The 10,447-nt window shown below is 63.6% G+C and overlaps 1 protein-coding gene across 1 annotated transcript in view; it reads left to right on the top strand.

Annotated features, from left to right (window-relative positions):
• The first annotated feature begins 21 nt into the window (after window positions 1-21).
• LRP3 (LDL receptor related protein 3) overlaps window positions 22-10,447 on the top strand; it is an 11,680-nt gene continuing 1,254 nt past the window's right edge. Inside the window, exons 1-5 of the mRNA XM_021700989.2 lie at window positions 22-113; window positions 2,030-2,077; window positions 7,301-7,439; window positions 8,686-8,900; window positions 9,292-10,408. Coding sequence (XP_021556664.2) covers window positions 41-113; window positions 2,030-2,077; window positions 7,301-7,439; window positions 8,686-8,900; window positions 9,292-10,408 — 1,592 coding nt within the window. The 5' untranslated portion in view covers window positions 22-40. The remainder of the gene's footprint in view (window positions 114-2,029; window positions 2,078-7,300; window positions 7,440-8,685; window positions 8,901-9,291; window positions 10,409-10,447) is intronic.

The raw sequence follows: 10,447 nt of genomic DNA, 5'->3' as shown, positions 1-10,447 counted from the left end.
GGGGGACAGGAGGCGGCGCCCGCGGGCGGCCGGCCCCGGCATGGAGAAGCGGGCGGCCGCGGGGTCGGAGGGGGCGCCGGGCGCCCGGGCGCAGCTCGCCGTCGTCTGCCTGGGTGAGTGGGCCGCGCAGGCCGGGCGGGTCCGGGCCCCCATCTCGCCGCTCCGCGCCGCGCCCCGGGCGACCCTGGCCCGCCCCGCTCCCCCGGGCTCCAGCCGGAGCTTTCCGGAGCGGGCCCGGACGGCCCCCAGCGCCCCCCCCCCTCGGCCCCCCCTCCCCGCCTGCTGCGCTCTCGGGCCTGGGAGGCGACTCTGGCAGCGGAGCCCAGGCTCCCGCCCGGCTCGCAACAGCGCGTGGAGCCCGGGGCAGCGGGGCGCGGGGCGGCCGGGTGGTGCGGGCGGGCAGGCAGTGGCTTTCCGCCGGGCCTGGCGGGGCTGGGGCCTCCGGAGCTGCGGACAAAGGCGAGGCGGGCGGGTCTGCGGCCGGCTGTGCCCTGAAGAAGGAAGTGTTTCCTGCCGGGACCTGGGGTGGGGGCGGGTGCCAGCGGGAGCCGCGGTCGGGATGCCGGGCGGGAGGCAGCGGCGAGAGTGACTCCTGTCTTGCCTTTGTGTCTAAGACCCAGCGGGGCAGGCCTGTTCAGCCCAACGTGGTGTGTTTGGGGAGGGCCCTGGGACCTGTCCGGGCCTGGCACCTGGGTGGGAGGGACTCCCGCCCTATCCAGGAGTTTTTCTGTCCACCGCTCCACGGCCCTGTGTTGGGTGGGGGAGAGGGGAAGAAAGGAGTTAAATCCTCAATCCACATGGCTCCTTTATTTACCATGATGAAGGAGGGAGGCCATGATCCGAGCTTGGGGTCATTAGGGGACACCCTACCGTGACATTAGTGAAGATGCTGTAAGCCCCATAAGTTTGCTTGAAGCTACGGAAATGACACAGTGAAAAAGAAACCTGTCCATTTTAAGCTTTGCCCTCTTCTTGGAGGCCAGAATCAGGGAGCTCTGAGTCTTGTGGAAGGCCCCTTGATTCAGGTATGGTAAAGTCTAGTAAGGGCTGGGATCCCCCGCAGAAGTGCCCACTGCCCAGTCTGTTAGTGGTCATGTGCTCTGGACTCTGAGCTGTTGGGCGCTGGGCTTCCCAGGTGAGCAGGGCAGGAGGACAGGCCCTTCGGCTTACCCAAGGCCCTCTCTGCCCAGATGTGGCCCAGGCTCTGGCTAGCAGAGCCTGGGGTTTTCAGAGGGGGCATCTGCCCCTGCATCCTCACCAGGTGGGGGCTGACCTGGCAGAGATGCTCCCTGCCTCCCTTGGCATTTTTGATATTGGGGAAAGGAGGCACCCTGAACCCTGGGAAGTTGAGTTTGCCCATATCCTCCTCCTGGTCCTGTAAACCCCTGAAGAAAAGCAGTAGATGAAAGCAAAGGACAAACCCCATGGAGGTAGATACTTGAGGGGATGGGTGGCAGGAGAGTTCTTTGCCCCTCTTCTCAAGGTCAGCATGGCATAGTGAGGTGGACCTTGAATCCTGCTAACTGTGCATCCCTATAAAATGGGGTAATCGGAACTGCTTCCTCCCTCCCTGGCTTGCCGGTAGCCCAGGTGGCTGGCAAAGCCCCTCAGAGGGATTCCTCCAAGTGGTCGGGGCCCCTTGAAGGCAGAGCCCTTATCCAAGCTGAACCAGGGTGGCCCCCACATGAGCTTCCGAGCTGGAGAGGGGAGACAGAAACACATCCCTTTCCCATGTGAGTTAGAATCCACAGGCATGGGGAGCAACAGAAGTGCTTGTGCGCTGGCTCTCTTTGGGAGAAGCTGGGGGGTCCTGAGACCCTCGAGGGGTCTCCCCTCTGCTCATCCCAGCAGGACCAGGTGGGAGTGGAAGTCTCTGGCAGCACGCTGGGCCTGGCCCTGTGAGATGAAAGAAGCGGCCCGGAGTTTGGCTGTGTTGTCCTGCGCCCATCTAGGGCTGCTGTTGGCCCAGGGCAGGTGTTGGCCCCAAGAGCCACTGCCTCCCGCTGACTCCTCCTTGTGTCTCCCACAGTAAACATCGTTCTCACCGGGCGGCTCAGCAGTGCAGTTCCTGCTTTAGGTGAGTAAGATGCTCCTCCTTCCTCCCTTCTTCCCTGCTCTTCTGGTCCTAGTGACCTTTGAGGATAGGCCTTCAGGGCCCGTCCACCCCTGTGGTCAGCTGGCCTCATCCAACTTTAGCCCTTGTGAATTTTTCCTGCATCACCAAGGAGTCGTTTGTCCTTGGGCAAGCTTACACCTCCCTGAGTCTCAGTTTCCTCTTCTGTAAAATGGGCGCAGTAACAGGACCTACCTCAAAGCCTGGTTATTAGGGTCAAATGAGCAAATGAGACAAGGTGCTCAGCGTGGCCATGACACATGGTGGCTTTTAATGCCACTAGCAGACTGTCATGAGTCCAGCATAATTGACAGGTTGTGCTTCCTGTAGGCTGTGGGGTTCCCCGAGGCCACGAGGCACGGTGAGATGCCTGCCTGTTTTAAAGTTATACCTGGGATTCAGCTTATGAAGGTATGACCGAGTGATGACACAGAGAGGCCAATGCCATTGACAGGAGAATTTGTTAGTCACGTGTCTTGAGATGAAGGGACAGGCCACACCCCACAGGGCCACAGGGGGAATGCCAGGTTTGGTTAGGCAGATTCAGGAGTGGGAGGAAGGCCCAGGCTCGGCTTTTGTTGGAGTTTCCATGGGAAAGGCTAGGCAGGGCCGGGGAAACAGCTCAGGCTTGGCTAGTTTCAAGAATTCTGGCTGGCTTGAGGCTACAGGGGTGGTCTCTAGTTGCCTGGTACCTGGCCCTGGGATGATCTAGGGCAGGGGAAACACTGGCTTGGTATGCGAATTAGAAAAGAAGGTGGCTCAGCCTGGGTTCAGCTGGTCTGTCTAAGCAAGACCAGTCCCAGGCAAGCTGGTGCGACGGAGAGAGATTCCCACGTTGGCTGATGTTTTGGCCCTGAGATTAGTGGTGGCCTATGGGATCTAAGAAACACGGCTAAACTCCACCCCTTTCCCCTGCCTGTCACAGTGGGTCCAACCATCCACAGGCCATCTTTGTGTTCGGGCCCCATGCCAGGCACCTCGAAGGCTGTCAGGAGCGGGAGGGGCGACCGAGGCCATCAAGGGCATTTGCTCTTTGCTGAGGGGACTGCCACGGGGAAGCCCCAGGCCTCATGGCCCTTGGGGCCACCGGGAGACATCTGAGAAGGGCCTTAGGGAGCTGGGGACAATGTGTGGTCTCTGGTGTGGGGGGCCTGTGACACTTGCTGTGCTGCCTTGTGGGTTGGAGGCACTTGGGGTTTCTAATTCTGCTCAGGACCTTGTAGCCGAAAGCCACTGAGGCTGGCTCAGGGAGAGGGATCTCTGCGGCCACGGTCACTGGGATGGGGAGGCCCAGGGCCCACTGAAGCTGCTTTCTCAGGCCCATCTCTCAGATGCGGCTCCTCGGGCTCCCTCCTGATTTCCCCTGCAGGTGGACTCCTGTTCCCTGCAGTCTGGCCTCCTCTGCTGATGCAGCTGGCCCGGGGCCCTGACTTACTCACCTCTGGTGTCCTGGCCCACGCAGCGAACTGCCCAGTCTCCCCATCCCAATTTCCCGGAGGACACTGACTGTCCCCGCTGGGGTCAGGGGTCTGTGGCCATGGTAGAGAGTGGGAGGGAGGGGACCCGGGGAGGGGGGTCAGGTCTTACAGATGTGAGACCCAGGCGAGCCCTCCTGCTGGTGTGGGGGTGGCCATGTGGCCTCAGCATGTTGGCCACATGCTTGTGCCCTGGGTTTAGAAAGTGATGTTCCAGGGACAAGGTTCGCTCATAGAGTCAGGGAGAGAAAGACAGCCATGCAGGTCTGCATGTTTGGTAGGTCTTAGCCGGCATCTGCGTTGTTCTTTGGGGGCCGCCATTCACATCATGGTGCCTATGCGTGGCGTCCCCGAGGCCTGAGCTGCATGCACGGCCCGTGTGGCCACAGGCAGTGGCCGGGGGCCCTAGCTCTCCTGGAGTCTAGCTCTATCCCTCTAGCATTGCTCAGAGGAGCAGACACCAGCTTCAGGCTGCCTGAGGTGACGGCTCAGACCGGGGCCTGGCTGGACTGCCTGGGGAGACCTCACAGGTGTCTGCCTCCCAGCCCCCGGTCCTGCCCCAGGTTGGCACGCACAGACTGGGTCCGCTGACCCACCTCCTGCACCCCGGACTCGGGGCTCGGCCGTGTGGCTGCTGGGGACGCCGGCGCTGTGAGCCTGGACAGAGTCTCCAGGCTGCTTTCCACTCACCAGGTAGCCTCCCCCACGCGCTGGGTTCGGGGGCCCCCAGCTCCCTGTCGTGTAGTGACAGCACGCAGGTTGTCTAGAGTATTCATTGCCTCTGGACACCGGATCTGCAAACTGTGCTCCACCAGGCCTTGCTCATGCTTCCTCAGGACTATGTCGTGTCTCTTCAGACCAGGAAAGAAGGGAGTTTGCTGGTGCTCGGTCATCCCTTGCCCCCTTAAGCAGGCCACCTTGGCCCAAGGGCTAAGTAGTCTTCCGCCGGCGTGAACAGAGGTCACCTGCAGTTAAAGCTCCCAAACACCCCCAAACGCTATCCTACAAACACAATCCTCCCCTCACCCTCCACTGCCCACTCATCATCACACACCCCGTCAGACCCTCACCTCCACGGGGCGCCCCCCATGCCCCCCATCACGTGAATGTCTTCCTAGAGATTGCCACTTTCCTCGAATTTCCCAGCCACCCTGCGAGACAAGCAGCACCCACGGACTCCATTTTACTGATGGGCAAGGTGAGGCCTAGGGCGGAACGGCGTGCCCGGCAGTGTGAGCCCTGGGAGTGGACTCGTGAGGCCTTTCCCCAAACTGTGCCTTGATCCTGGGGTGGGAGCGAGGCTGCCATCACAGAGACACCTGGGGCTGGTTGTCCGAGCTGGTGATCGCCTCCAGGCTCAAGGCCAAGCGAATGTCCAGTCAGGAGGCCCTGACCCGAGCTCCCAGCGCCCCCGCACGGACTCTGCCCTCTCTCCTGCTCCACGTGCACTCTGTGTGGGCCAGGCTGACGGCTGCAGAAAACGTGATCTCTTGCTGCCCCCTATGTGGGAATTTCTGGGGCAGTCCTGGGGGCTGCTCGGTGGGGAGGCTCTTTGGGGGGATATGTTGTCAGGGGCTTTGCTGAGAGGCAGAGCTGGGCTGGCAGCTGCTAGTCACTTGCTCCTGACTCGGCTGCTGGTCTGAGAGACCTGGAAAGTAGGGCCAGACCTAGGTCTAGAAGCATATTCTGGCTGGGGCAGGTGATGCCGGTAGGATTCACGGGTGAGGAACCTGGCCTTTCTGAGTGTTTTGTCCCTGAGGAAGGCTGGCCTCCTGGCCAGGGTAGGTGTGACCAGGCCCTGCTTTGCCCCCGGCCCTGTTCTAGGGGGTGAGGGGACAGGGCAACAAAGGGTGCTTCCTGCCCTGGCTGACGGAGTCTCCTGACTTCGGGTTTACTGTGTGGATTTGACGTAGAGGGGGAAGATGCACCCCAGCCGTGCCAGGTTCTCCCTGCCTGTGAACCTCTTGCCCAGCACCGTCCAGGAGGAGAAGCCTCTTCTGGCTTTCATAACCTCACACCTCCCAGGTCCCTGGGGCAGCACCCAGGGTCTCTGTGAGGCTCACAAAGCCAGTGGCCTCATCTGTCAGAGGGAAGGGGCCCTGGTCCTTCCCCTCCTGCGTGCTCTTATTGATCCTGTTTGATGGGTCAGAAATCTGCGGGTTGGGGAGGCTGGCCCTCCAGGCCACCAGGGAGTGCCAAGCAAGCCTGGTGCCTTGCTGACCAGGAGCTACCGGGGCTCTGATGGCAACCCACAGGTGGCCAGCCTTGTTTCAGGGTCAAGTGTGGGTGTTTCTCTTCTAGTCCTTTGATGCTTTCGTGAGCTGTTGGCAGGGGTTTCCACTTCCCTGTTAGTCCCAGTATTGGATCACCTGGACCTCCCTGGTCATGGTCCTGAGAGCATGGGAGGCAGCTGGAGTCTTGTTGAAGGCCAGCAGAGAGGCCCTGGCTTGCAGGGCAACAGTGGAAGGGGCCAGGCAGTACGAGAGTGGGGAGGTGGTGTCACTGGCCTCAGTTTCTCCATCTGTGTAATGGACCCTGCCTTTGCCACAGGCTTTTGTGAGGATCAGACGAGGTGGTGTGGTGAAGGGCTGCAGGGGCTGGAAGGGGTAGGTGTGGTCAAGTGCAGAGGCCTTGCCTGGTCCCGGGAAGGCCAGGACACACCAGTGCAGGCTCTGGAGTCTCCAGGCTGGGCCAGCTCAGCTGGAAGCAGAGGCACGAGTAATGAAGTGGGTAAAGCAAGGCCCGCAGGGCTGGGCTTCATGGCATTCCTCGATTGCACTGGCTGGGATGATAGCCTGCACTGGGCCCTGAGGCAGCAGATGGTCAACATTTTCGTAAATGCTTTGGTTCAAGGCCGGCAGTGAGAGGCTGATCCCATCAGGGGACTAAGCGTGACCCTGACTCTGTCACTTACTGCTCTGTGGCTCAGAGAGAGCAGGTCCCTTGCCCTCTCTGAGCCTGTTTCCTTGTCTGGTTATGACATCTACCTCCGGTGGCTTCCCACTGATGCTCAGGATGAAACCCCAGTGCCACACAACGTGTGATCAGACCCAGCCTGCGTTCCGGCCCCATCTGGACATCGGCCTCCCTGCAGGCCTGTTTTATGATCTTCACCGCCCTCCCCACCAAGAGATCAGCATGTCTGCTCTCCCTGCAGCCTCCATGGAGTGGGGCTTTTGACTGTCTTACTCAGCATGCCTAGTCCTTGTGCCTGCCACTTAGTAGGTACCCAGTAACTCTGTGCTGGGTGAGCAAAGCCCCTCCCCTCCTGGGGCCAAGGCCTGTATTTGTCCCAGGGAGGGCAGGCAGGGAACCGCAGTGGATTGCCCATGCAGGCCCAACAGGCCTAGGGGTGCAGAATTCTCCACTGAGCTGAGGCCAAGAGGCTGCACCTTGGAGGTGCCAAGGGGGCTGTTGGTGGGCTCATTACCAGCCCTGCGGGGAATGCGGGATAGGACCTACGCTCCGGTGCACAGGGTATGGCTGGGGGCCAAGGCTGCCCTGAGACCTTGTGGGTCCTTGCCCCCCCATAACCATGAAGTCTTGCGTTTGGCCTTGCCCTGGCCATGACCACCCTTGTCTGGCCTTGATCCCACCCTGGGAAAGGCCCATGCTCAAGCCACGGCGGGGGGGGGGGGGGGCTCGAGGGCACCCCCACCTCACTTCCCACCCAGAGGGGAGGCCGGCCCTTCTCAGCCTCTTGTCCCGACAGCCGCCTGCAGTGGGAGGCTGGAGCAGCACACGGAGCGGCGCGGCGTCATCTACAGCCCGGCCTGGCCCCTCAACTACCCGCCGGGCACCAACTGCAGCTGGTACATCCAGGGTGACCGCGGGGACATGATCACCATCAGGTAAGGGGACCCAGGGCGTCAGAAGGGAACTCCGTGGGCCTGCACATGCTGAGTAAGTGTGTGTGTGTGTGAGAGCGTGTGCGCATGTGTAATGGTGCCTGTGTGTGAGTGCATGTATGAGCAGGTGCAGAGGGTAGGTGTGTGTGTGAGCACATGCATGCACATGAACACATGTATGAGCAGGTGCAGAGGGCAGGGGTGTGAGAGTCTGCGTGTGCATGAGCACATGCATGCACAGGTGCAGAGGGCAGGGGTGTGTGTAAGTATGGGTGCATGTGAGTGGTGTGCACATGTGTGAGCATGTGAGTGTGCCCAGCTCCCTGGGTGTCTGTGGGCCCCTGTAGCAGGCCACCTCTCCTGCTGGACCTCTGCCATGTGAGCCTCTCTCATGGACCGCGGGGGCCGTGGATGCCCTCAGCCCGGCCAGGGAGAGGAGCCGGGGGCACTGGGCTTTGAGGTGGCGGAAGTGTTTTCTCTGCCCTGCAGGGGGCTTGAGGCCAGGCTGGCGTGGAGCCCAGAGCCGGGGTTCCCCAGGGGCCTCGGGGCCAGTCTGGGCAGGAGATGGAGCTAGGCAGGAGCCCAGGTGCTCCAGCTGCAGGGACGTGCCGAGGTGGCGAGATGTGGAACTGAGTCTGGAACCCTGGCCTGGGGTGGCCGTGGGGTATCGGGTCGGGGTGCCAAAGCCCAGAAGGCCCAGGTACTCCCTGGCTCCCTGGCTCCAAAGCAGAGGGGCATCCTGGTGTCTGTGCCTGCTTGCTGCACAGCCTGGGCTGGGGGGCCAGCACCGGGGTTTCTCTCCAGGTGACAAGCTGTCACCCAGCCGCGGCTAGGCCAGCCCTGTGTGCATCTACTCCCTCACTGGAGAGGCCTGTGTGTGCTGGGTCTATCCCAGCAGACCCAGCGAGGGAGGGATCTGGACCCTTCAAGGGAGCGTGTCGGGGGAAGGAATTGCGCCTGATGGGGCTTCTGACGCCCCCTCCACTTTGGCTTCGGGGTGGGCACTGTGTGTGCCAACGGAGGGCAGAAAAGGACGAGGTGAGGCCTTCACAGAGCTGCAATGGGGCTGCACACAGCTTCATGGAGCTGCCCTCAGGCCCCTGGGTGGCGGCAGGGGTCCCATCCAGAGGCCCGGAGTGGAGGAGTGCAGAGGCCTGTGGGGCTGGCCACCCTTGCCCTGAGCTCAGGTCTGCGGGCTCCCTGCCTGCCCGCCCACCCCTGCGGTCCTCGTTCCCCTCGGCCCCCGCAGCTTCCGCAACTTTGACGTGGAGGAGTCCCACCAGTGCTCCCTGGACTGGCTCATGCTGGGCCCAGCGGCCCCGCCCCGCCAGGAGGCCTTCCGGCTCTGCGGCTCCGCCATCCCACCTGCCTTCATCTCGGCCCGGGACCACGTCTGGATCTTCTTCCACTCCGACGCCTCCAGCTCCGGCCAGGCCCAGGGCTTCCGTCTGTCGTACATCCGAGGTGGTGCTGGCAGCAGGGTGGGGCAGGGCACCAGGGGCGCGGGCTCCCGGGGCCCCGGCAGCACCCTCTCCTGGCCCACAACCTGCTGGGTCTCCCGCAGCAGCCCCGTCCATCGGGGGGACTGGGCCTCAGGGTGCCTTGAAGCCCCTCGAGCTCACTGAGCCCACTTCACAGACTTGGCTAGAGTGGGCGGCTCACCCCTCACCCTTGGCTCAAGTCAGGGACGAACCCACCCGGACATTTGAGGCGTCTCCACCCCTCGGGTTGGGAGGCTGGGCTGGGACAGGGGAGCCACCCTGCCTGCTCCTGGCCCCGGTCACCTGCCGGAGGGAGGCTCTGGGCTCCCCTGACCGTGTGTCCCCCCCACCGCCCCCCGCTCTCCACCCCACAGGGAAGCTGGGCCAGGTGTCCTGCCAGGCCGACGAGTTCCGCTGTGACAATGGCAAGTGCCTGCCGGGCCCATGGCAGTGCAACACGGTGGACGAGTGTGGCGACGGCTCGGACGAGGGCAACTGCTCGGCGCCCGCCTCCGAGCCTCCGGGCAGCCTGTGCCCCGGGGGCACCTTCCCCTGCAGCGGGGCGCGCTCCACGCGCTGCCTGCCGGCCGAGCGGCGCTGCGACGGCACGCAGGACTGCGGAGACGGCTCGGACGAGGCCGGCTGCCCCGACCTGGCGTGCGGCCGGCGGCTGGGCAGCTTCTACGGCTCCTTCGCCTCCCCGGACCTGTTCGGCGCGGCGCGCGGGCCCTCGGACCTGCACTGCACGTGGCTGGTGGACACGCAGGACCCGCGGCGCGTGCTGCTGCAGCTGGAGCTGCGGCTGGGCTACGACGACTACGTGCAGGTGTACGAGGGCCTGGGCGAGCGCGGCGACCGCCTGCTGCAGACGCTGTCCTACCGCAGCAACCACCGGCCCGTGAGCCTCGAGGCCGCCCAGGGCCGCCTCACCGTGGCCTACCACGCCCGCGCCCGCAGCGCCGGCCACGGCTTCAACGCCACCTATCAGGTCAAGGGCTACTGCCTCCCGTGGGAACAGCCGTGCGGGAGCGGCGGCGAGGGCGCCGCGGGCGCCGCGGGCGAGCAGGGCTGCTTCTCCGAGCCCCAGCGCTGTGACGGCTGGTGGCACTGTGCCAGTGGCCGCGACGAGCAGGGCTGCCCCGCCTGCCCGCCGGACCAGTACCCCTGCGAGGGCGGCAGCGGCCTGTGCTACACGCCCGCCGACCGCTGCAACAACCAGAAGAGCTGCCCGGACGGCGCTGACGAGAAGAACTGCTTCTCCTGCCAGCCCGGCACCTTCCACTGCGGCACCAACCTGTGCATTTTCGAGACGTGGCGCTGTGACGGCCAGGAGGACTGCCAGGACGGCAGTGACGAGCACGGCTGCCTGGCGGCCGTGCCCCGCAAGGTCATCACGGCGGCACTCATCGGCAGCCTGGTGTGCGGCCTGCTGCTCGTCATCGCGCTGGGCTGCGCCTTCAAGCTCTACTCGCTGCGCACGCAGGAGTACAGGTGGGGGGGCCGCGGGCGGCGGGGGGCGGGGGGCTCGGG

This window comes from Neomonachus schauinslandi, chromosome 16 (assembly GCF_002201575.2).
Source record: "Neomonachus schauinslandi chromosome 16, ASM220157v2, whole genome shotgun sequence".
NCBI classification, from domain to species: Eukaryota; Metazoa; Chordata; class Mammalia; order Carnivora; family Phocidae; genus Neomonachus; species Neomonachus schauinslandi.
The sequence above is the reverse complement of the archived record's forward strand: the minus strand, read 5'-3'. Positions and strand labels throughout refer to the sequence as shown.